Genomic DNA, 27,483 nt, shown 5'->3' with positions numbered 1-27,483 from the left:
ATTGTTCCAATGGTAGGACAGACCAGAAGTGGCATCACAGTGCTACACGGTCAGGAGTTGAACTGAGAGTTTACAATATCAATTCCATTCTCCATAATGTTTCATGATATCATGCCAAACAAAAAAGGAACTTCCTATTACCATGTATTACCAATGGTTTGAAATCCTCATCACCAAGAATAACTCGACAGCATCACTAGATCAAACTGATTGAGTACAAAAGGACATTACTGACAGACTGGTGTATGGCAGATGGTGAGGGAACTAACAAGACTAAAAAACACATCTGAACTCTGCCTTGCCGGATTTCCCCATGTGGGACAATCCTTGTACAAGAGGTCATAGATATAGAGTGAGAGGAGGTAGGTTCAAGACTGAGATGAGGCAAAACTATTTCTCTCAGAGGGTTGTAAATCTGTGGAACTCACGGCCCAAGAGTGCAGCAGAGGATGAATCAATCAACAGATTCAAGAAAGAAATAGATATGTTTCCGACAAAAAGCCAGATAAAGGGCTATGGGGACCAGGCAGGAGAATGGAGATGAGATGAGGATCAGATCCATCATATCATGTTAAATGGTGGAGTGGGCTTGAAAAGCTGAATTGCCTACTCCCACTGCTAATTCCGATATTCCTACCTTAAAATGCATTTTGCAGTTAAGGATAGACACTTCTTCTGTCCTCCTGCATTTCCACCACAGTTTACAGAATAACATGAAAGAGATAAGACTTCGACTTTTCTGGGCCCTTTGGTCTATTTTGTAATGTGATTTCTAGATGTGTCAAAACCTGTTAATTTTCTTTTGTTACTTTTGGAATTATCTTTTCCATTTCCTTGCTTATAGTTAATGGGTGTAATGCAATTTTAAAAATTATTCACCTATTCAATATATGAACTGTCAAACACTCTCCACCATTAGTGTTTATTTATGCTCTGTAATTTATTGGTGGACTAGGGATGTGTCTGATGGGTTGTACATTCAACAAACGTTGGAGAATCTAATTGCCACTCAAAGAATAAAGTGCAGACCCCTATAGTCAAGTGCCTGTCTGCAATCAGAGAGAGTTGTGTTTTAAGATTTACCCTGGATGAGCACTAAATTGGTATAAAAAGGGCTTTGGCTTATATAGATCTTATAGATAGATAGATTCCTGAATTAAAAATGAGTGTTAAGTGGAATCAGGAGCAGGCAGGAAAGTGGAAGTGATGCCTCAATCAAATCAGCCACCACCTTATCAAACGGTGGAGTGGGTATGAGGGCCAAATGACTGCCTCATGCTCTTAATTTACAATTCAAGTGTTCAGCGATCACTTCCATTCAAAAGTATGAATGGATCTTCTCCAACAATAGAACCCTATTTAGTTTGAAAAATATGCAATTTTTCTAGAGTGACAAGTTTTTGACCAGCAGAGCTGTCACAGATGAACATGTCAAAAGTGTTCAACTTTCGATAATTATTTAGTCATGCCTCCAGAGGCAAGCTTCCTCCATTCAGGAGTTTCTTTTGTTCTCCCCAAGAACATATGCCCCTTGCATGGTTCTGGATTAGTGGTGCTGGAAGAACACAGCAGTTCAGGCAGCATCCGAGGAGCAGCGAAATCGACGTTTCGGGCAAAAAGCCCTTCATCAGGAATAAAGGCAGAGAGCCTGAATCGTGGAGAGATAAGCTAGAGGAGGGTGGGGGGTGGGGAGAGAGGAGGGTGGGGATGGGGAGAAAGTAGCTGACACTGCATGACCTACAAGATATAAAATAGTGACATTTGTACAAAGCTACTGGCAGTAAGTTTTATTGTTTGTAGTTTCATGCATGAAGATAGATTAAACTGAAAAAGCAGATATCCTGTGTTTCTTCATATGGTGAGTCAAAGAATGAACAATATTATGCTGACAAGTGTATTATAATTCAGTGTAAACAGGAAGCCAGTGAAGTTGTAATGGTGGAATAGGAGCTCAGGAATTTCCTACTCAGTCTTTAATGGCGTCCTTCACTGACTGCTATCTGATGAATATTGCTTATACATAAGACCAATTAATGGGTTATGTCTTTGTTAAAGTAAAAAATTGACACAAAACCAGATTATATTCCAACAGTTTTATTTGGAAGCACCAGCTCTCAGAATGCCGCTCCTTCATGGCAGCACTCCAAAAGCTAGTGCTTCTAAATAAACCTGTTGGGCTACAACCTGGTGTTGTGTGATCTTTAACTTTGTCCACCGCAGTCCAATACCGTCTCCTCCATGTCTTTGTTCAAGTATGTAGTAACGCTGACATATTGAATATTAATATCACGTATTAGGCCAGGAACACAAAAAAATCTAGTATAATATTCACTTTCATCACTCAAGAACTAGTTTATAAAAGGAAGAAAGTTTTACTATTAGTTTAGAAATTCCTGGTTAGGTTACAACTAGACTGTCATGTACAACCTGAGATGTTGCACTATAGCAACGGTATATTGCAAAGAATGCAAAGCAGATCCATCAGATTACTAGGACTCCAAAGGTTAGATAATGATGAGACATTACATAAAATTGGCTAATATTGTCTGGACTATATAACGTTAAGTAGTGATTTGACTGAGAGTTATTTTTGGGATTTTTAAGGGGGTAAATAGGATAGATATAAGCTTTTCCACTGGCAGACGTATTAAAACAAATTTGACCCAGGACATTCAGGAGAGAAATTATGAAAAAACGTTTTCATGCTGTGGGGTGGCATGGTGGCTCAGTGGTTAGTACTGCTGCCTCACAGCACCACGGTCCCAGGTTTGATTGCAGCCTTGGGTGACTATCTGTGTGGAGTTTGCACATTCTCCCCGTATCTGTGTGGGTTTTGTCTGGGTGCTCCAGTTTCCTCCCACAGTCCAAAGATGTGCAGGGTAGATGATTTGGTCATGGCAAATTGCCCATAGTGTTAGGTACATTAGTCAGAGGGAAATAGGTCTGGGTGGGTTACTCTTCGGAGGGTCAGTGTAGACTGGTTGGGCTGAAGGGCCTGTTTCCACACTGTAGGTAATCTAATCTAATCTAATCAATGACTGGTAGAAATTTGGAACTTTCTTCTACAGAAAACAGTAGTTGTTGACTCAATTAGTAAGTTTATATTTGAAATTGAAATTGTTCCATTAGACAAGGGGATAAAACTATATGAAATCAAAGTAAGTGGATGGATTTAAGATGCATGTCAACCATAATCTTCATGAATGATGGAAAAGCTTGAGGATTTGGATTATCTTTTCCTGTTCCTTTGTCCCTGTTACACAGCAGAATACCAACCCTTAGAGGGAAGAGATTGCCAACTGTTATCATGCACCAGCTTTTGATCCACAGTGGAAATCCACAAGACATTCACAATTAAAGCCAAATTTCTTAATTTGAAACGGGTAAAGCTAATAGATTAGAACTTTTAATGAAGAGTGCAAACATCATAAATTTTACCATTGCTAAGATTTCATTTCAGGTTACACAGAAAGGATTTCAACACAGCATTAACTTGCCACTAACGTCTTTAAACATCCTAAAGTGCTTCAAAAGAGCCACCGAGCTATAAAAGGAGATATTAGGAGTGACAACTGAAAGCTTGGTAAAAGAGGTAGGTTTTAAGGGGTAGTTTTAAAGAAAAAGATAAACATAGAGAGGTGTAGAAATGAGTATAATGATTCCAGAACATAAAATCCCTACCACTGAAGGCAGCAGTTCAAAGTGGGAATTAAACTAGTGTTATCCTTTCCAAGTTCAATTTCAGAGTTATTGAATTAGATAGCATTTAAGTAAGTTAGATAGCCTATTTAAAGGAGGTATCTGCCTGAGCATGGCAGTTGCATGTATGCATCTGAATTCCTTTGTTTAAATGAGGTGCTGGACACTTTGGTGAAGGTGTCTCTGACTAGTTCCGCATTAGAAAAGGAATTCTTACACCGCATGTTCAGAAAGGCATGGACAGTGTGTGGCAAGCTTCAGTGGAGTGAGACAAAGACAGAGTGAGTCTAACTGTTGGAAATTTGGTTCAAAGGAGTGCAATGAGGGGCACAGGACAAGTGATGTGCAGCTGTTGCAAAATGTGGAAGCAGCTGGATAGCTACTTGATCCAGAACAAGCACATGCACAGTAAGTGTTTGCAGTTTGGAGAACTTTCAATCTGATTTGAGGAGTTAGAATCAGAGTTGCAGACATTGCAACACATCAGGGAAGGCAACATTACCTGGATACTTTAGTCCAGAGGTCAGGCACACCCTTCAGCCTAGGTGATTCAAAATGGTGTATGATCAGGGATAGCAGGGTGTTACTGCAGGTGAGGCAGCTACATGGACCTAGTGGGTTACAAATTAAGAAAAACATTATTTACTCATCAGATATAGATGTCATTGGCTGGGCCAGCATTTATTGCCCATCCCTAGTTGCCTTTGAGAATGCGGTGGTGAGCTGCCTTCTTGACCCACTGCAGTGCATGTGTTGTAAGTTGACTCACAATACCATCATCCAGGATTTTGACCCAATGAAAGTAAAGTTTGGATGGCAAGTGACTTGGAGAGGAACTTGCAGATGTTCCCTTGTATCTGCTACCCATACTGTTCTAGGTGGTAGCGGTTGTGGGTTTGGAAGGTGCCTTCCAAGAATCTTTGGTGAATTTCTGCAGTGTATCTTGTTGATGGTACATACTGTTGCTTCTGAGCGTCAATAGTAGATGCTTGTAGATGTAGTGCCAATCAAGTGGGCTGCTGTCAAGTTTTTGCATGTTGTTGGAGTTGCACCCATCCAAACAAGTCGGGAGTATTCAATCACACTTCAGATTTGTGCCTTTTAGATGGTGGGCAGGCTTTATGGAGTTACTCAAAGCACTATTCCCAATTTCTGACCTGCTCTTGTAGCTGCTGTGTATATATTGGTTACAGTTATATAGGTTCAATTTCTGGCCAATAATAGCCCTAGGGATGTTGATTGTAGGGGATTCAGTGATAGTAATGCCATTGAATGTCAAGGATAGTGGTTAGAGGATTGAGGATTTTTGGTCCCTGCAAATGTCCAAAAGTTACAAAGTTCATGATGAGAGTGGGGAATGATACATCTGACCACGACAACTTGGTACAGGAAGCTATTCACATTGGGGGAGGAAATATGAATGTGGTAAGGGTAGAGGACAATATAATTTGGAGGATAGATACTGCTCTCTGCAGCCATGAGCAGGAGTCTAACTGTTGTGTTGTTTGATCAGTGGCAAGGTTAATGATATCACCTCAGTGCTGGAGAAGAGCTTGAAGTGGGAGGGGAGGACTCCATTCAGGGAGCCATACAGCACAGAGGCAGATCCTCCAGTCCACGATGATCAGGTTTCCCAAGCTGAATTAGACCCATTTGTCTACATTTGGCCCATATCCCTCTGAACCTTCCCTATTCGTGTCTAAGTGTTTTAATATCGTCTACCACTTCCTCTGGCAGCTCATTCCTCCGTACTATCCTCTTTCAAACATTGCCTCGCTGGTGCCTTTAAATCTTTCTATCTCCCCTTCAATCTGTCCCCTCTAGTTTTGAACTCCCCAATCCTAGGGAAAAGATGTCACCCGTTATAAGGTCACCCATTAATCTCCAATGCTCCAGAGAGAATCTCCCACTGTATCCAGCCTCTCTATCTTGTTATCCATGTTTGTACCAACAACATTAATATGACTAGACAGGAGGTTCTGCTGAAAATGTTGAATAGACCTGAACTAAATTAGACAGCAGAATCTCCAGGTAATAATCTCTGGCTTACTGTCGGGAGCCAGGGGCAATCTGGTAAAGAGTAAGAGGTTTGGGTGAGGGAAAAGATAGATTATTTCGAACCAGCCTGTTCAGAGGTGTTACTACACACCTCCTAGAGAAGGTGTAACTGAACCCAGGACACCTGGCTTCGAGGTTCAGATACTGCCGCTTTATAGGTTTACAAAGGAAGAGGGTGTGGCAGTATTACAGGGCAGCTATTCGGAAACAATATCCAAAGTTGGACAGAAAGGGATAGTATATAAAAATGTAGAAAAAACTGCAGTAAATATGATCAAAGGGGAAAAGATAGTAAAAAAGGCAAAATTAGTGGCTCTTTACTTGAATGCATGCAGAATTCAAAACTAAATAATGAATTGATGGTGCAGACACATGATAAGTGAGTATGATCTTGGAGCAATTATGGACACATGGTTACAAGGAGATCAAAATTGGGATCTAAATATTCAAAGGTATGTAATTTTCCAGGGACAACCAGGAAGGAAAGAGTGATGGGGTAGCATGGTTGGTACAGGATAGAACAAGTACAATAGTAAGAAATGATCTTGGATCAAATGCAGAATCCATATGAGTGGAGGTAAGAAATGAAAAGGCAGAAGATACCAATAAGTACAACCTTTGGGTCCTCTTAACAGTACCTATTCAACGGGGCTCAGAGTAAATCTGGAGATAGTGAATACATGTAAATGGAGAACCAGGAAGTAGCAGAGGAGTTGAATAAATACTTTGCATCTGCCTTTACAGTAGAAGACACTAATAGCTACCCAAATTACTAAATAATGAAGGGACAAAAGGAGGAGAGGAAATAACTACAATATATATCACTAGAGAAAATGTGTTAGGAAAACTAATGGGACTAAAGATCAATACATCTCTCAGATAGAGTCATAGAGTGATAGAGATGTATAGCATGGAAACAGACCCTTCAGTACAACTCGTCCATGCCGACCAGATACCTTAATCTAATCTAATCCCATTTGCCAGAACTTGGCTCATATCCCTTTAATTCCTTCCTATTCATACACCCATCCAGATGTATTTTAAATGCTGCAATTGTACCAGCCTCCACCACTTTCTCTGGCAGCTCATTCCCTTTTATATCTTTCCTGTCCTATGTCCTAAACCTATGCCCTCTAATTCTGGACTCCCTGACCTCAGGGAAATGTCTGAAATTATTTATGCTATCCATGCCCCTCATAATTTTATAAACCTCTATAAGGTCACCCCTCAGCCTCCAACACTTCAGGGAAAACAGCCCCAGCCTATACAGCCTCTGCCTTGTAAATCTTTTCTGAACCCTGGTCATACTAGACTGAATATGTTACCTCTGCATCTCCCTCCCACAGATAGCTCCTACAAAGCTAGCTGACATTGACACTGATAACTAAGCGATAGTAAATACTGGTCATGATCTTTGGAGGGTAATTATTGGAAAGACTATGGAAGAAGTGGAAAGAAACAAAAAGCTCCTTGAGAAAAGGGGAAAATAGAGGCAAGCAAATTTGTATTGTAATTTCCCAGGGATTGGTATTGGGATACTTGCTTTTCCTGGCTTATATTAGTTGAGCTGAAATGTGTTGCTGGAAAAGCGCAGCAGGTCTGGCAGCATCCAAGGAGCAGGAGAATCGACGTTTTGGGCATGAGCCCTTCTTCAGGAATCCTGAAGAACGGCTCATGCCCGAAACGTCAATTCTCCTGCTCCTTGGATGCTGCCTGACCTGCTGCGCTTTTCCAGCAACACATTTTCAGCTCTGATCTTCAGCATCTGCAGTCCTCACTTTCTCCTTATATTAGTTGAGTGCAGGGCACAATTTCAAAGTTTTGGAAATTATACAAAACTTGAAAAATTGTAAACTGAGAGATTACTATGAATTTGAAATGGACATTGAAAAATTGATCAAATAGGTAAAAGTATTCCAATGCACAGTATGAGGCGATATATTTTGGCAGAAAGCAAACCGAGATGCAACATAAAATATGGAGTGTATAGGAACTGAGAGCTAGAGTGTGTGCATGCATAAGTCATTAAAGATAGAAAGACAGTTGGAGAGGGCGAGTAATAAATTATACACTACCCTGTCTTTCATTGATAAGGACTTAGAATATGAGGTAGCAATATTATTTTGAACCTATATAAAACATGCATTAGCATGCATTAACATGCAAGCGACTCTGTGTGGAGTTTGCACATTCTCCCCGTGTCTGCGTGGGTTTCCTCTGGGTGCTCCGGTTTCCTCCCACAGTCCAAAAGGTTAGGTGAATGGGCCAAGTTAAATTGCCCGTAGTGTTAGGTGAAGGGGTAAATATAGGGGAATGGGTCTGGGTAGGTTGCGCTTTGGTGGGTTGGTGTGGATAGTGGGCGGCACGGTGGCACAGTGGTTAGCACTGCTACCTCACAGCGCCTGAGACCCGGGTTCAATTCCCGCCTCAGGCGACTGACTGTGTGGAGTTTGCACATTCTCCCCGTGTCTGCGTGTGTTCCCTCCGGGTGCTCCGGTTTCCTCCCACAGTCCAAAGATGTGCAGGTCAGGTGAATTGGCCATGCTAAATTGCCCGTAGTGTTAGGTGAAGGGGTAAATATAGGGGCATGGGTGGGTTGCGCTTCGGAGGGTCGGTGTGGACTTGTTGGGCCGAAGGGCCTGTTTCCACGCTGCAATGTAATCTAATCTAATCTCTTAACCATGAGCAGCACATTTTAGAAGGATGTGGACGTATTGCAAAATATTCAGAAGAGGTTTGCAAGAATGGTTCCAGGAGTGAGAAACTTCAGTTAATTAGGATGGACTGAAGAAGTTAAGGCTGGTTTCCTTCAAGAGGAGATGGTGCAGAGGAAATTTGATTAAAGCTTTCAAAATCATGAGATATCTAGACAATGTAGACAGGGAAAAACTGTGCCCACTCTTAAAAGGATTCAGAACCACAAAGCAGAGGTTTAAAGTGATTTGCAAAAGAAATGTAATGTGTGGAAAAAAAAAAGTTTTTGCACATTGATATTTGAATTGATATTTTAATATAGGTGGTCAGTTAGTATTTGCTTTGTCCCTCGTACAACTAAGTGTTTTAAAGTACAGAATTTTGAGGCTCTGTTTAGATTTCTTCTCATTAAAATTAGTTACTGGTATATACTGTGATTGCAAGAATCACACAGAGGTTGTTACTGATGGACATAACAGTTTTAAAAAGCAAAATTTAATAGTCATTTTAAAACTCATTTATATGCTAATTTTAATAATGGTGTATTTTATGACAAATTGGGGGAGATCATACTAATAAATGATGCATCATTCCAGGAGTTTAGAGAACTAAGTGTTGGAGCTGTTCCCATCTCACACTACTATAGATCTCATGGAATGCTTCCTAGAATATTAAAAGAATTAGCTACAGCGATAATGAATGCATTGGTGGTAATCTTACAGAAGTGCTTAGATTTTGGAAAAGTCCCAGAGGATTGGAAAACTGCTGATGTAATAACTTTATTTAAATAGGGAAAGAAACTGGTAATAAGAGGCCAGTTAGCTTAATGTGTTAATATGAAAATGTTAGCATCTATTATGAAGGATGTAATAGCAGAGCATTTGGAAATACAATATATGATTAAGCGATGTCAGAATGGTTTCATGCCTGACAAATCTACTAAAATTCCTTGAGGAAGCAATAGCAGGATAGATAATGGGGAAGTAGTGGATATATTGGGATTTTTAGAAGGGATCTGATAAGGTATCACATATTATTCTTCTTAATAAGAGCCTATGGTGTTGCAGGTGGTATATTTGCATGGATAGAAGATTGGCTAACTAACAGAGGAGAGAGTGTTAGGATGAGGGGAGTATTTTCATTATCGCAACTTGTAACTAGTGGAGTGATACAGGGATCAGTGCTGGGGCCACAATTATTTACATTATATATTCATTACTTGCATGAGGAAATTAAATGTATGAGAGCCAAGTCTGCAGATGAAACAAAAATAGGCAAGTGGTGGGAATGAAAATGCCTAGCAAGGGATATAGATATGTTACGTATGTGGACAAAAACTTGGCAGAAAGAATATAATGTTGGATATTGTGAGATTATCCATTTTGGCAGAAAGAATACAGGAGCTGAGTTTTATTTAAATAGAAAAAGTCTGCAGAAGCTACAGCCCAGAGATTTGGGAGTGTTATGGACCTGGCCAGATCCACTCAGAATATTTTAAGAAAGTAGCCTAGACCCTAATTTTTTCTTATTTTAAAGGCAGATGTGAAATGGGTATTCTGGTGTGATGCAACTGGTCAAACCACTCAGATTTGAGCAAAACAGAATTTATTTAGTTAAAAATCATACAACACCAGGTTATAGACCAACAGGTTTAATTGGAACCACACTAGCTTTCGGAGCGACGCTCCTTCATCAGGTGGTAGTGGAGGGTTCAATCCTAACACAGAATTTATAGCAAAAATTTACAGTGTGATGTAGCTGAAATTATAAATTGAAAACTTGATTGTCTGTTAAGCCTTTCATCTGTTAGAATACAGTGATAGTTTCACTTCTTTCATGTGTAAATCACAAAACCTTTTTTTTAAAATGTTGCATTCTCGGGTTAGCTGTTAATAATGGTGATAGCTAGACAATATGTTGAAGGTGTTAGCCCCCTGTGTTCTCTGTCTATGCCATGATTTGTCTAAGTGTCCATCTTTTGGCTGAAGATCTCTCTGGGTCGTCTTCTCTCTTTTACTGAAAAGATGTTTCATATGAGAAAGGTACTTTTGATAGTGTTTTGAATGGCAGTCCTTCTGTAGATGGCAGTTACTCTTTGTCTAACTTTCAAAATGTCTGCTTTTTTATACCCCAAACAAAGGATGTCTCATTGGTTTGAGGTTGGCAAAAAGGATAAATTCAAACTTGATTGGGGTTTAGTGTCCTGGGGCATAATTTAAACTGATTGGCTAAATTTGAATTGTGGTCAAAACAACTCAGGTATCTAGTTTACAGCCAAATGTTACATATTTTCAATTATCAGTACACTCTGAGACTGCTAGTCAGTCACATGACAAGATCTCAGTGCAAAACAACATTCACTCACCTAAAGGTTCAGTGCATGCCTTCAACTTCATATCAGTAAACTTATCCTGAATATGAAGGATGGTGGAATATGAACACAGGGATGAGAATTTTAAATTCAAGGCACTGCTGAACCTAGAAGCATTGCAACTCAGCATGCATGAGTGATGAGTGAACCAGTTTTGGTACAACTTCAAATACGGTTCAAATTGGATGTGGCTTAAAAAGATTATTGCCATAAAATGAGAAATGTAATTAGCTTCTTGAAATAACTAATGGTTTTCTATTTTCTTTTAGGGTAACATTGTTTTAGAATGTCATCAAATGACAATGATACAGTTTCTCTCACTAGTGATCTTCCTCCCTCTCTTCATAAAGATGTGTTCACATCAAAGCTTTCCTGGGAAGCTGATATAATTGCAGGAATTTACTTAATAATCACAGGTAAAGTAATGTGAATTGCTTAATTATATTTTGGGTTTTGTTTGTGGTCAGGGCACCACCAGTCAAAATGCATACGTGAATTAATAGTAAGTTAACAGTGTTCACTGAATAATCACATGTATTTGAATGAGATATATACAGGGTTTTTTTTCTGTCAAAGTTGACTTGTGTAATTAATCTACAGGTCCCATGTTGAAGAATAATGGTGATGTAATGGAATTTGTTCTCTAACATTCTGATAGACAGTGCACTGTGGCTTCTCTCCTTCATGTAGAAAAGGTGGAAGATATTGATTAAGGTATTAAGATTTTAGACAGAAAGAGGAAAGAGATCAAAGGTGAAGTGCTGTTTCAGTTGATGTGTTGTTATTTCCTTGATGTATGGAGCTGGCTCTTCCTCACTCCAAATTAGATGGTATGGTAGCAGAGATATTGCTTACAGCTGGATTTCTATCTGTCTGGCTTGCTGTGTTCTTCAAGCCTTCTGTTTCTCTGCTTTGGATTGCAGTATCTGGAGTATTTTTGTTGTCTCGAGAAAAACTTGGGTTGTTTTCTCTAGAGAGATGGAGACTGTGGGGAGACTAAATAGAAGTTAATCAATTATGAGATGCATAGTTGGGGTTGACAGTCAGAATATTTTTCCCAGAATTGAATTGTCTACTGCTAAGGGGCATATGTTTAAGGTGAGAGCGGGAAAGTTCAAAGAAGGTGAGAGCGGGAAAGTTCAAAGAAGCTGTGAGGGATAGGTTTTTTTACACAGAGTGGTAGCAGTCTGGAATGTGCTTCCAAGCATGCGGTAAAGGTAGATAACATATGGTGTTTAATGACTTCTAGCTAACCACATGAATATGCAAGAAGTGGAGGGATATGGACCAAGGGCTGGCAAAAGGGATTAGTTTAATTTAGCACCATGTTCAACACAATATCATGGGCTGAAGGGCACATTCCTGTGCTGTACTGTTCTATGTTCCATGTTCTATGTTCTAAATCTTTCTCTGAATCCAAACATTTACCAGACTAGGAAGACTGAGTGCTTGCCAGCTGAAAATGCCCCAGAGATGGCTATGGATTTACTCACATTTTCAAAATGAACTGTGAACCCTGTACATAAAAAGAAACCTGAGATTACTGTGGAAGCTCAGTTAGTGTTTCACAAAGATTGCTTTACTGATCTTGCCTGCCAATTACCAGCTGACGTATTACAGTCTTAAAAATCTTCAATTATTTGAATGATCTGCACATTCAACATCTTTCCCATTACATAATGTGCTTTTATATTTTCAAAAACATGTGATGTTTAAGAAAACTGAACAAAATCTATTCAAAAATGCCTGTTAGTCTTTGTGATCTCAGACAGAATAAAGCCCAGCATTTATTTCACATGTTTCATGATGTCCTGAAGTGTTTTATTATGAATGAATGATTTTATTGTCACATATCTTGGAAGATACAGTGAAAAGTGCTTTGGCATCACCATCCAGTGCAATTTTGAGTTTCAAAAAGAATAAAAATAAATTAATTAAATAGAGTTCATCTTCTGTTCAGATTGGATCTCAAACACAGTTCCAGAATTCTGCAAGGACTCTGCAAGGTACTCCAAGCCTCAAGAAGTCCTGTCCCAAGTACAGCAATGATGAAACTGATGCCCCAGGAGATCATGGCTCTAATGTTGCCGCTGCCTCACCGACCCTGCCAAGTCCCCGTTCCTGGCCTACCACATCCAGGCAACACCACCACAACAGACGATGTCCTGTCGCCACCAATAAGAGTCAAGATTCTAGGCCTACCATGGCCAGGAGTGCCCATCCTGAGCACTGCCGCAGCCTGAAGGAGTTCTCGTCCATACCGCTGACACTGCAGCTGGTGCCCCACCAACACTGCTCTGGCTTTGAAGATGAAGAGAAAAAAAGGAAAAAAAAAGAAAAGTAGAGAGAGTAAAGGATGCTGCCAACCTGGAGTGGACTGGCTCAGGAGATGGAACACTACTTATTGATCCAGTAGCAGTACCAATTTATTTTAAATTCCTTTCTAGGTATAGGCTGGGACTTACCAAAATATCTTTACTACTAAGTCCACAGATTATGAGCCCATGTGAGGCATGGCAAGTCTGTTGAAAGAATCTCACCAGCAGTGTGTGATATCACCATTTAGACAACCACCCAGTTAAGGAAAGAAGCCTGTCTATCTGAGCAACCAAGCTAATCAGAGGGCTAGCAGTTCTGCAGCTTCGACAGTTCCACCAATGGGTAGGATGTAGCAAATGGAAGGGCAAACCCTCTAGCATTGGCATTTGACTTTAGGAGCAGCTACTGTCTTACAGTCACTTGATGTGGGGAGACCCTCTGAGGAGTGTAGGGTTTCTGGGAAGGAGGACTATGCTCCCAGAGAGTCACTGGGTCAATCTTGATCTATTTGGTGGTCTCTTTGCTTGGCAGGGAGTCATTTCATTGCTGACATCGATCCAATCAGTACAATAATTGACTTGAAAGCGGATGTGAGGATGGAGTTGAGGAACTCAGTAGCCACAGAAATGTGGCATAAGGGAAGTCAAAAACTAAACAGCTGGTATTTTGAAAATCCAGTTGTAAATAATTGAAGGATAGTTTATTCCACGAGTGAATGCAGAAGGAAGTAGATTTTGGCGGGGAAGAGAAATGTGAATTTAAGGAAGTGATTAGTGGTGACCTTATCTGAGATTGATACAATAGAATTATCAAGTCCATGTGAGATAACAATTTTGTAAGGGTGGCCATGAGTATCCATGATCTACAGACTTTACATGGAGGGAGAAGTTGAAGGAGGATAAGAAGGCAGTGAACTAAGAGGAGAATGATCTCAAGAGAATGGGATAGTTGGTCATACTGAGCCAGTGCTAACTGCCTTGATAAGCTGTCTGAGGCTACCAAGACAGCTTCCAAGCTGTCAGCTCACCTAACAAAGATACATATCTGGGCCAATAGCAAGCAAGTAGAAAAGTTGCTGAATAATGAATGGCTGGGTAATACTTTGGAGGAGAGAAATATGAGGATGCATGATGAATGAAAAGAGAGGTCAATGAGGGTAAAAGGAAAAGTAAAGAGGAAGCAGAATGATGGATCTGGGTGTGGATGAGTACTCATAATTCACATCAATGGACTTCAAAAGCTCAAGTTACATTGGACTAGTTACCTAAACATTACAGTTTCACAGTAATCAAGGAACAAGAAAGAAATGGTGTTAATATGAAAAGTGCACAGTTAAATCCAGAAATCTCAGAGTGGGATAATGATGACATCTGGGTAGGTTTGAGAGCATTGATGAATTGTTTTCCAAATTTGAAGATAGATCAAAGGAGTGAAGCCAAGAAGTGATTTTTGGATAGTGTATTGACAGAATTATTTTCATGAGAATAAGAATGTAGGAGATGTAAAAAATTATTTGCAGGATTTGAAAGATGATGAAGTTGGAAGACTCTATAAGATCCAAAAGCACTAGATGTTGATTCTTCTACCCAGGTGCCAGGAACAGACTGAAGATGAAAAATCAAACAGACCAGCATCCAATTACAGGCTTGGCAGGAGACTGAAGTTTCTCAGTTACAGAGGTGAAGGGAAAGCTCTGTAAGCAGATAAAAGTTTTTAAAAAATATCATTAAAAAGCAGCAAATCAGAGACAGGAGTGGAATTTCAAGATATAGCTTCCATATCCCAGAGTAGAAACATTTTCTTGATGACGAGAGAAATCTAGAAATGTGAAGCCAAGTGTTAGGTAAAGTCCTCATCTTTAGATGTTTTTTAGATCTTTACCAGCTATCCCAAGGTAAACCTGTTGGTGGGGTTTCAATTGAGATCTTTTTAAATTAATAGTAAATTTGAAATTCAGGCTGAAATGCATTGATAAAATTAGGGGGACTGATTCAACCGAAGGGAGCAAAGGGGAGAAGAAAAAGAAATGGACGGCAGCAGATGAACATGGATTGAAATGCTCCCTCGGGAGTCAACTCCTAGGATCCACCTTACTAGCCACAATATTTTGGAGGTTGGCAGTTGAGAAAAGATTAACTCATATATCTATTCTTCCCATGGGTTAATTTTTGTTTACTTGAAAATGAAGGTAGGATTTCAACTCACTTTTTTAGAGTTATTAAAAGTGTGTTCCATTAATTTCCCTGATATTTCCCTACACAGTTTAATTATTCTGAAAACCAGCAATGAGGAAGTTGACCTATAGTGAGATTCCATGATCTTCGTGATGTTCTTTGCAATGCTGATTAGACGAGACTTGATGAGTACTCATATGATTTCTATTCATGTTTTTGTTCCAAATCAGTTTTATTCAAGGGTTTTCATTTTGAATGTTAATATTTGACCATGTCATCTGTGTTTGAATTCAGTGTTGTGATTGGTAACACTATTATCAATTAAACAAAAATGTAATGTTTCAGGACTTGAAGAGAGAAATTAGGCTGTACTGCATTGTTGAAAATTCTGTTATTTATATCAGAGTTAAACTTAGAAACCAGGATCCAGTTAGATAAAGGTAAAAGAGCCTTAGGAATTAGTGACTCCAACAGAGCTTACACAAATACATTTATGTATTTCTACAAGGACAGGCTGGGGCTGTTCTCCTTGGAACATCGGAGGCTGAGGGGTGACCTTATAGAGGTTTATAAAATCATGAGGGGCATGGATATGATAAATAGACAAGGTCTTTTTCCCTTGGAATAAGGAGTCCAGAACTAGAGAGCACAGGTTTAAGGTGAGAGGGGAAAGATATAAAAGGGACCTAAGGGGCAACTTTTTCATTCAGAGAGTGGTGTACGTATGGAATGAGCTGCCAGAGGAAGTGGTGGAGGATGGTACAATTAAAGCATTCAAAAGACATCTGGGTGGGGATATGAATAGGAAATGTTTAGTGCTGGCAAATGGGACTAGTTTAGGTTTGGATATCTGGTGGGCATGGATGAGTTGGACCTAAGGGTCTGTTTCATGCTGTACATCTCTATGATTCTATGGATGTGCATGTTGCTGGTGGGTCAGCATTTATTACTTGTTTCTAATTGTCCTTGAGAGGGCAATAGTGAGCTGCACCCTTCAATCACAAGTCCAAGGGAGGTAGGTGCATCAACAATTTTATTAAGAAGAATATTTTAGGAATTTCACTTAAAAACAGTGAAGGAAAGATAATACAAATCAATTGGAGGATAGCATGTGGCTTGGAAGAAATCTTGCATTCCATGCATCTCCTTTGTAAGTGGTGGAGATCACAGGTTTGAGAACCACGGTGAGTTATGCAGTGTGACTAGTAGTAGATATACCATTGTGCATCAGTGGAGGAGGGAGTGAATGTTCAAACTGATTGGTGGGTGACCATCAAATGGGCTGCTTTATCCTGGATGGTGGCAAGTTTTTTGAGTGTTATTTGATCTGTACCCATCCAGGGAAGTGGAGAGGTCTCTAGTTGTTGGTGAATAGCCATGGATGAGATAGGCGAGTTACTCACCGCAGAATTACTAGCCTCTGATCTAGTATTTAAATGGCTAGTCCAGATGTTTACTACTGACCAACTATATTTCATCCCATTTATATTGGTCATAAGAATGAATTTATATATCCTGTTTTATCTTTATTCTCTGAGAACAATTTTAATTTTTATGATCCAAAAAATGTATTTGGAGCATTTGTATTGCAATTTTTCTGCTTTGCGATCACTTATCTTTAAGGGCTACACCCCTTTAGATATCACCTATGTCAAAATCTTCCTGTTTCACTCTTAGGAAGTTGTGCTGCATTTCAGATTATACTATTCAACAGAACGTTATCATTTTCTTTCTGGTGCATCTTCTATTGAGTAAATCCTTCCTTGGATGGGTAAAGCCCAAATAACACTTAAGAAACTTGACATCCCATATTGTCCATGTAAAACACAGAACAGAAACTCTTATTTCTAGCTATGTTGGATAAATGTGCAGAAAGAATAATACTCTGAATTGGAAAATTATAAGCCTCCTCTCTGTTCTTTATTAAGGATTCGTATCAATATTTGGAAATGGATATGTGATCTATTTGCCAATCAAACAGAAGGAAAAACTGAAACCTGCGGAACTGATGACAGTTAACCTAGCAATTTGTGATTTTGGGATGGCAGGTAAGTTTATCTCTGAATAATGTTCTTTTGGGGTCACAAATTGTAAATTGTGGAAGTAAGGCTTGTCAAGCCAATGAGACTGGGGAATAGAACACAATCTGGTGTTTGACTGATTACTTACCCTTAGAACAAATAAAGCAAGTTAATTGATCTCAGACTGATTAATTATCTTGAAATTTGTGGATTATACTCCAAGTTTGGAAAATCTTTGATCACTTCTGCTTTCCTCAATGAATGCTGCTTTGAAGTCTGCCAGCATAGTAGTGTCGTGTTATAAGTTATAACTTTATTATAAGTGGTAAGAGTAGCAAGCTTGAATATTTAAATGCCTAGTCATGGAATTTTGGGATTGAGTCATCAGTAGGCTGAAGGGCCAAAGTTATATGAACGCACTAATGAAGAGCTACTGCTAACAGTTTGCTATAAGTTTTCCTTCTTCAATATCTGAAGAAACCTTACTTTCATTTTTTCTGGCAAGTTATCTCTCCTACCATAATTTTTCCTATATTTTCATGATTAGTTTTGTGTTACACAGCTTTTTGTCTTGTTTTCTTTATGTTCTTGTCCATCTGATGTTTGGCATGGTGAAGCAGTCCATGGAATCTTCACACTTGTATGGCAAGAAATATAGAAGTACTGATTAATTAAGCATGGCATGTAACATTAATTAATTTAGCGTGAAGGTATTATAGGTAGAATTTTGTTGAAGTTGAGGTGTAAATTAACTTTTGGTGGAGGCGATCAGAGGAAAATTATTAAACGACTTCAAAGTGTGTAGTAGAGCTCACTGTCTTGTAATTTTAGTGGAAGATCCATGAAACTGACTAATGGAATAGCAGCTATTTATGCAATTTCTACAGGGTTTGTGTTCAATGACTATTGAGACAATGATAGCAGACTGGGAGAACTCTCAGGATAAGACTGGCAATCAATACATGAGTAGGGAAAGACTGTTTCAATTGATTAGGTAGGCCAGGTCAAGAGGTCATCAATTTAAAATGATGAGTAAGAGTGTACAGGGAGGTTAAAGGAGATTCCTCTAACCAGGGGGTTGTTACATCCTATTGTAACATAGGGAAGGGAAGGCAGCATTGTTTCTTTTTCAATACTGGAGAAAGACGCAAGGCTATGGAGATATTTCAGTGCAGTGGGATCACTGTGGATTATTCTAACAAAAGGTCCACATTTATGATGACCTTTAATATCCACAATGTTCTAAAGTTCAAGGGCAGAGTTGCCCTGATATTCCATCCTTCACCTTTGTACAGGCCAGTTTGGTAATTGTTAAAGTGTATTCTTGTCTGGAAATTACCGAGCCAGTTTATAGTTTCATGATCCATTAACTTACCCTGAACTTTTCCTGGAGCAGGCCTGAACCCAGAGATTGGAAGCAGAAATTCAATCACTGCGGCAATTTTAAGGGGCTCTACCAACTGTACAAGAGATGTTTGTTGTGTGATTTAGTACTGCTACCTACTGACGAAAATCAAAAGACTTTATGATTTTTATTACCAGTCAAAGAGAAATTTATAATGTGACATACATACAGATGACTTTGAAGCAGGAGGTAGGTCATTTAGTGACTTGAACTTGCTGCTGTTGTCAATAAGATCATGGTTAATCTGTGACTTCAACGCCACCTTCCTGGTTATCTCCTAGAACCATAGAATCCCTGCAGTGTGGTAACAGGGCATTTGCCCCGTCAAGTCACACCATCACTCCAAAGAGCACCCTATCCAGACCCACTCACTACCTAATCCCCATAACTCTGCAATTCCCATGGCTAATCCACCTAGCCTACACACCCCTGGATAGTGTGGGCAATTTAACATGGCTAATCCACCTAATCTGCACAGCTTTGGTCTGAGGGAGGAAACTGTAGCACCTGGAGGAAATCCACATAGACATGGGTAGAATGTGTGAACTCTTCAACGACATTCATAGAGTCATACAGCACAAACACAGACCTTTCAATCCAATGAGTTCATGCTGAACATTACCCCAAACTAAACTAGTCCCACCTGCCTACTCCGGGCCCATTTCCCTCCAAACCTTTCCTATATCTATCCAAATATCTTTTAAATGTTGTAATTGCACTTGCCTCTCATGTGTTTTTCAAATCTCTCTCCTCTCACCTTAAAAAGATGTCCCCTTATTTTGAAATTCCCCATCCCAAGGAAAAGGCAACTACCATTAACTCTATTTATACCTCTCGTTATTTTGTAAACTTCTATCAGGTCATCTCTCAACCTCCTACACTCCAGTGAAAAAAGTCTTTGCGTATCCATCCTTTCTTTATAACTCAACCTTTCATACCTGGCAAAGTCCTGGTAAATCTCTTCTGAACCCTCTCCAGCTTAACACTATCCTTCCTATAATTGGGTGACCAGAACTGGACACAGTATTCCAGAAGAAGCCTCACCAAAGTCCTGTAAAATGTCAATATGACTTCCCAACTCCTATACTCAAAGCACTGGACAATGAAGGCAAGCATGCCAAATGTATTTTTTTTTTATCACCCTGCCTACTTGTGACCCAAACTTGAAAGAATTCTGTACCTGCACCTGAGATCCCTCTGTTCTAAAACACTACCTGAAGCCCTACCATTAATTATATAAGCTCAAACCTTGTTTGTTGTACCAAAATGTAATACCTAGCATTTATCTAGATTGAAGTCCATCTGCCATTTTTCAGCCCATTGACCCATTTGATCAAGGTCTATTTGTAATCTTAGAAAATCTTCTTCACTGTCTACTATGCCAACAATTTTGGTGCTGTCCACAAATTTACTAATCATGATTTCTATGTTCTCATTCAAATCATTTTATATAAATGATAAACAAAAGAAGACCCAGAACTGATCCCTGGTTACAGGCTCCTATCCGAATAGCAATCTTCCACCATTACACTTTGTCTCCTGTCGTTAAGCCAATTACGTATCCAATTGGAAAGCTCACCCTGAATGCCATGTGACCTAACTTTACTAATTAGTCTACCGTGTGAAACCCTTGCAAAGGCTTTACTAAGGGCCCAATTGAACCTGGGACCCTGGCACTATAAGGCAGTAGTGCTGACCAATGTCCCACCCTCTAGGCTATTTCCTGATAACCTTTGACTCTTTTGTCAACCAAAAAATGATCAAACTCAGCCTTAATATTTTCAGGATTTTGCCTCCACTGTTCTTTGAGGAAGAGAGTCCCAAAAATGTATGACACTCAGAGAAAAACATTCTCCTCATCTCTGCATTTAATGGGAGATCGACAGGAATGCCTGTTGTTAAACCACGGCACCTTGTACTCTTTCCCACAAAGTGTAACATCCTGTCAGTCCTCCAAGGATTTTATATGTTTCAATATGATAACCTCAGTCTTCAAAACTCCAAATCTGGCCTGTCCAACGTTTCCTCCTAACATAACCCCTCGATTGCAGGTATCAATCGAGGAACTGAATCTGATCTGAACTGCATCTAATGCATTTATATCCTTTCTTAAATAAAGAGACCAAAACTATAAACAATATTCAGATGTCAAGTAACCAATGTTCTGTATAACTCTCAGAAATCCTAATTTAATACTTTATACCCCTTGCATTAAGCCACACTTGATATTTAAGGTTTCAAAAGTGAAAAAAGCTACTTTGAAAAAGCTTACACTGCAACAGATATGGTAACTTTGATATTCTGCTTAACTGTAAAAACAGTAGAAGTGTTTCAGGGCAGAACTTGCCCTGACTCAACGTTATGTTCCACATCTAAACTGAGCTTGAGATTTGGAGTCATTTAAATAATTCTGGTGAGCTCTTGAGTGCATTACTACAGCGCATCATGAATATCAGGCTGAAGAGCATTTACATTGTGTCATATATTTATATTTTCCAATTAGAGAATTAAGTAATTTCAACTCACTTTCAGAGAATTGAAATTAAATTCCCAACCCAAAACCATCACTGATGCAAAAACAAATAGCAGGGTGCAAGGATAAATCTTTTCCGAAACTATGTTTTCTTGAATACTCTCAGAATGACAACAGTGCTCCTTTTAACCTAAGTTTTCACCATCTAGTGGATATTTACTTATTTGTATAAAATGCTTTATATTAGAGTTCTTACAGTTCCCAATGCAGAATTCTGGCAAATTTAGCTGATAATATACTTAAATCACATTCGTGCTGGCATCTGTTGTCAAGTGAATGAAATGGGAATTCAGCCAAGTAGATTGACTTGAGGTTTATTTTAAGTTTCCTGAATTATTTTTAATGGTCTATGGCTGTTCTTAGTCTTGTTTATTCATTAACAGTATTGAAATTTAATGTATTGAAATTTACTGGGCGGCACGGTGGCACAGTGGTTAGCACTGCTGCCTCACAGCGCCAGAGACCCGGGTTCATTTCCCGCCTCAGGCGACTGACTGTGTGGAGTTTGCACATTCTCCCCGTGTCTGCGTGGGTTTCCTCCGGGTGCTCCGGTTTCCTCCCAAGTCCAAAGATGTGCAGGGTCAGGTGAATTGGCCGTGCTAAATTGCCCGTAGTGTTAGGTAAGGGGTAAATGTAGGGGTATGGGTGGGTTTCGCTTCGGCGGGTCGGTGTGGACTTGTTGGGCCGAAGGGCCTGTTTCCACACTGTAATCTAATCTAATCTAATCTAATCTAATCAATATAGTGGAGAAATAGCATTTCATGTTGCGTGTTGGTGGAGAATTGATGGTGTTACTTTATATCGAAACATTGTAAATGCAGAGACCATTCTTAGAGATTAGTTTACGTCTGCTCAAACATTAAATTTCAATACAATAACTAACTTATGTTTAGTGCAGTATTTTCTCGAGTGAATCAAAGAATGTTGCAATATCTTGCATTAATTGTAACAGAGGTAAATCTGGAGTTTAACCAGGTGTAATATTGAAGCGTTTTCACCAAAAGAAAATGCTGTGTAGCACCCTTCTAAGCTGGCTGACATTAGAAGCAGAATTTTCTACATTGATGGAAAGCTGACAAAGTTGTTGATGGGTTTTGTGTCTGTCTGATATCTTTGCCACTGGTGCAAGTAACATTTTCCATAAAAATCTAACTTGGATAATTTTCCAGAGGGGCTCTGGAATTAGTTTTCACTCGTATCAGCAAAGAAAATGATCAAGGCTGGTCTTGGTTGTCTATAGTAGTAGATGGAGCTGACTGCCAATTGGCAATAAAATTAATGAAATGGTTAATCATTTTAAAACTTCCACCAATTTTTTTTTTAATGTAGTATTTTTTCAAGACTTTGAAAGTAATATTTCAGAATGACAAAGCTCTTATACAGAATCTTATGTACTTGCTTCCCTAAAACAATACATGATATGTATCATATTCTTACTTAGCTCATTTGAATTATACATGTATGTTTTTCAGTTGGAGGTAAACCTTTCCTGATCAGTTCTTGTTTTGCTCATCGATGGATCTTTGGTTGGATTGGCTGCCGCTGGCATGGATGGTCAGGGTTTTTCTTTGGATGTGGTAGTTTGATTACAATAACAATTGTGAGTCTGGACAGGTATCTGAAAATTTGCTATTTACAATATGGTGAGTAAAACTTATGTTTAAATTTATGCAAATGCAGTCATCAAATCCAAATTTATAACAACTATCTTAATACTTTTGCAGGTATTTGGCTTCAAAGGTGGCATGTCTTCATATGTTTGGGTTTTGCCTGGCTTTATGCTGCATTCTGGGCCACCATTCCCCTAGTTGGCTGGGGAGACTATGCTCCTGAACCTTTTGGTACATCCTGCACTCTGAACTGGTGGCTTGCACAAGTCTCCGTAGATGGGCAGGCCTTCATTCTGAGCATACTATTTTTTTGCCTTGTGCTGCCAACAGCGATAATACTATTCTCCTACGTAAAAATCATAGCCAAAGTAAAATCGTCTGCCAGAGAGGTTGCACACTTTGATTCAAGAATTCGAAGTAAACATTTACTGGAAATGAAACTTACAAAGGTAACTTGTAACTTGTTTATTTGTCTAGCACCAATGTTTAAGAGAGACACAAAAAAAGATGCCCTTTGTTGGAAATACATTGCGAGTTTCCTGACAGGGTTCCCATCTATCTGTGGAGCCTGCTTTAGAGAGTACGAGCAACAATGTGACCAATTCAGCTGCTAGGGTCTAATGCTGCTGTGGTGCAATTGCTGGAGAATATATTTTATGATGTGGTTTGTCCTCTATTATTCAGGACAACCAATAGCTCAGTCTACCAGCTTTATGTCCAACATCACATTATGTGGAAATATTTGGGAATTTCAGAGATTAGCTGGAATGCTTTCCTCCTCAATTGCTGCAGTCTTGGCAAGAATCTAGCAGAACTCCAAATGAAAATCTTGCATCACTCAGATTATTTTCTGATGGTAAAAACATTTTCTGATGGTGTCTTTTGTCAGATTGAAATAACTCAACAGAGGGCGGCATCCCATCACCCAAGTCATCCCTTATTTACACATGGAGAGTCCAGCTCTTTCAGAGCCAGCTGTCAGTGTGTACAGGATGACTGACACTCCTGTCTATTTCTGTCCGCCAGGGCTTCCTGATTGGACCAGATTAACAGCCCCAATTAGGGAACTCACATTCTATGAGGTCTTCCTGGCTGACCTCATTATAGTCAATACATCCATCCCCCTGTGAGTATGAGGACATAGGCCAGTTTTCTTTTGTGTGTGTCTCCTCCAGAGGTGTTTTAGCACTGGGTCAGATTCCTCCAACTGTGCCTCTAATATGATGGCACGTAACAGGGGCTTGCCTCTTGCGCCTGGAGTATTTCAGAAGAAATTTACATTACATTACAGTGTGGAAACAGGCCTCTCAGCCCAACAAGTCCACACTGACCCGCCGAAGCGCAACCCACCCATACCCCTACATTTATCTCTTCATTCTCCTCTTCAGATGGCGAAGGCGTCTAGGCAGCAACATCCACCGTGTCCATCTCAGATTCCATGGTATCTTCAATGGCTGATGCAGAGGGAAAATGCAGGGTGCTGGAAAAGTTGGAAAAGCTTTTGAGGAGCTGGGTACATTTTGCTCCCGCACTGTTTGCGAGTTTGCAGTTTTCATATTATCCAGGTGCTTGTTCAGGACTGTTGCACCAACCCACACTGTCTATGTCACTGGACCTGACCTTGCATCATCCACGTCTTTTACTCATGCAAGGCCATTGCCATTGTTCCTACACCAAAACTTCATCCCCTGAAGTGAACTACCTTTCTCACTTAGAAGAGTCTTGTGTCTGCCATTGATGTTCCTGTTGCCATTTTCACCCTTCAATCCCCATTTTGGGGAAGATCAGATTTAACGTGGTGCAGAATCTTTTGCCCATTAGCAACTCTGCTGGAGCTATCCCTGTAATTCCAAGAAGGGTGATCCGATAATCAAATAGGAACCGGGACTGTTTAATATCTAGTATAGTTGTTTCTTTAAGCCTGCCTTCTAAGATTGGATGTCCTTTCTGCCAGACCATTAGATAATGGATGTGTGGAGCTGTCCTTTTCTGTGAAATACCATTCAACTTTAGGAATTACTGAAATTCACTGCTGGTAAATGACGGCCTGTTATCTGTTAATTACAAAAAATGTGCACAGTTTTTCTATCGTCGTTCCTGTGTTTGACAAATGAACTCTGTGCACATCCAACCACTTGAGTGGCTCAATGACTAAGAACATTGAGCCCATGAAAGGACCTGCATGGTTGGCATGGAACCGGACATTCCCACAAATGTGGGGTAGCTACTGTGGTAATTTGTGTCCTTGTTGGCCCTCTGGGCACATTCCTGATGAAGGACTTATATACCCGAAACATCAATTCTCCTACTCCTCGAATGCTCCCTGACCTGCTGTGCTTTTCCAGTGCCAGAATTTTCGACTCTGATCTCCAGCATCTGCAATCCTCACTTTCTCTTCTGGGCACTGCTCCACCAATGTGGCTATGTCTGCATCTGATCCTGGCCACTGGACGTAGCTTTTCACCAATATCTTCATTTTGGAAAGCCTTGGATGACCCTGATGGAGTTCAGCCAGTACTTGCAGTGACCTTTGCTTGGGACAATCACTCTTACTCCCCATAATAATACGCCATCCTCTACTGTGATCTGGTCTCCCCAGGCCCAAAAGGATTTCAGTTCTGGTTGTGATGGCCCTTTGGTTTTCCCCATCACCATTAGTTGCTTACGTTTTGCCAGGACCAGATCTTTCTGCGTCCAAAGTCTGGTATTGTCTGCTGTGACTGGATGTGTGTCCAGAAAATTTAAAATCATTATGGACTGTTCCAGTGGTGGTGCCACTGGTGGTGTTTCTGCCAGCAGGAGGTGGTTCAATTCATTTGGATTTGCTACCTGGCCTCCTGAACAATGTTCCAACTTGTAATTAAAAGCTCTTACGATTAGAACCCACTGCTGAAATCAGCCTGAAGTTATGGGGGGCACTGTCTTGTCATCTTTAACAGACCTATCAGGGGTTTGGTGGAACTTCTTGACTCCAAATATGACCTTCCCTATCTGGGTGCATTTACGTTCTGCATTAACCAAAGTTTTGGATGCATATAATTTTGGGCATTCCTCTCTATTAGGCCACCTATGAACTAATATTACCCCAGTGTCATACAGGGTGGCATTGCAGGTCAATACCAGTTCTCGCTTGGGGTCATAATGTGCCAATACTTTAGAGGGTGATAGCCGTATCTTCACTTCCCTGAAAGCTATGACTTGGCTATGCGACCATTTCCAAGGCTGATTCTTTTTTAAAAGTTGATGCAAAGTTGCCAGGAGAGAAGTCAAGTTATGTATGAATTTTCTGTAATAATTCACCAGCCCTAGGAAAGCCAGAAGCTCTGGTACAGATGTGGGAGCCAGGGTACCTTTGATCACTCTCCCTTTATCTTCCAAAGGATGTAACCTGGTTTTGTCGACTCTGTAACCCAAGTAGGACACCTGAGGTGTCTGGAACACATATTTCCCTTTTAAGGCATATCTCACCTTGGAGAAATATTTAAGCATTAGGACAAGTTCACTAGATGTTCTTTATTGGTCTTCCCAGTTATTAGCACAGGATCGAGATAAATCACAATCTGGAGTGGACCTTGTAAAATGTTCCCTTCATCTGCATGTAAAATGGCTCAGGCTGATGATTCCCCAAAAAAGTCTATATATTGGTATAAACCCTTATGGGTATTAATTGTAGCATACTGCTGGGAATCCTCATCTAACTGTAATTGCAAGTACACATGGCTCATGTCCAGCTTCAGGAAGGTCAACCCCCCCTCCTCTCTCCCGCTGTCAACTTTGCACATATATGTGAAGGATTGAATATTTATCCAGCTTGTCATTTATTTAAAATCCCCACAAAGGTGAACCGAGCTCTTGGGCTTTGCAATCGGTGTGACTTGTGCTGCACATTACACAAACTGAACTGGTTTGATGATTTCTGTGCTTTCTAGCCTTTAATTTCTGTCTATACATTTTCCCCCGTAAGGTAAGTAGCAGTGGGTGGGCCTTGCTGAATCATGGAATTGCTTCCTGATCTATATGCCAGTTCGCCTGGTCTCCTTTGGTAGTCCCTGGACTTTCCTGAAAAACTTCGAGATATTTAATTAGAGTTCACTTAGACAGTCATTTACTAATCGGAAAACATTGAGCCAATCTAGGTGAATCTTTCTCAGTCAATTTCACTTCATCAAGCTTGGGCCTGAGCCTTTTAATATGTTTGGTGGTAACTGAACCAGCTACCTCTCATGAGATACTGGAACTGAAGTTGTACCCTTAAGGTATAATGATTTCCTGGTTTAGGTTCTCAGTCTGGCTGAGATCTTGAACAGACTTAAGGTTTGGAGTCCAGACTGAATTTTGTTAAAGACTGGTTCTGCGATCAGTGAAACAGCCGTACCCATACCAACTTTCATTAGAACCAGGTGACTATTTAACAAGACATATGTTTTGATTAGTTCTGATTTGGATGTTACTAAGCAATTTAACTGTTCTAAACTAGCTGTAGGTGGACCTTCCAGGATGTGCAGTCTCCTGGATACCGGCCTATGAGTTCTCTTATTCAATTTAGGTCCAGTGTGACTCTTTTGTTGTGTCAAATCCATTTACTACAGCAACTACTAC

The 27,483-nt window shown here is 40.0% G+C and overlaps 1 protein-coding gene across 3 annotated transcripts in view; it reads left to right on the top strand.

The window, feature by feature from the left end:
* The window catches only part of opn5 (opsin 5), a 70,833-nt gene that overhangs the window by 8,436 nt on the left and 34,914 nt on the right, over nucleotides 1–27,483 (top strand). For all 3 annotated transcript variants that reach the window (XR_015751810.1, XM_043683123.2, XM_043683134.2), the window contains exons 2-5: nucleotides 11,092–11,238; nucleotides 17,244–17,363; nucleotides 22,747–22,917; nucleotides 22,999–23,333. Coding sequence is in view for 2 of the 3 variants with exons in the window: in XM_043683123.2 (XP_043539058.1) it covers nucleotides 11,109–11,238; nucleotides 17,244–17,363; nucleotides 22,747–22,917; nucleotides 22,999–23,333 (756 nt within the window). In the remaining variant the exon portion in view is untranslated. The remainder of the gene's footprint in view (nucleotides 1–11,091; nucleotides 11,239–17,243; nucleotides 17,364–22,746; nucleotides 22,918–22,998; nucleotides 23,334–27,483) is intronic.

This window comes from Chiloscyllium plagiosum, unplaced genomic scaffold, assembly GCF_037043375.1.
Source record: "Chiloscyllium plagiosum isolate Xiang-an unplaced genomic scaffold, Cpla_swu_hap1 HiC_scaffold_3, whole genome shotgun sequence".
NCBI lineage: Eukaryota > Metazoa > Chordata > Chondrichthyes > Orectolobiformes > Hemiscylliidae > Chiloscyllium > Chiloscyllium plagiosum.
The sequence above is the reverse complement of the archived record's forward strand: the minus strand, read 5'-3'. Positions and strand labels throughout refer to the sequence as shown.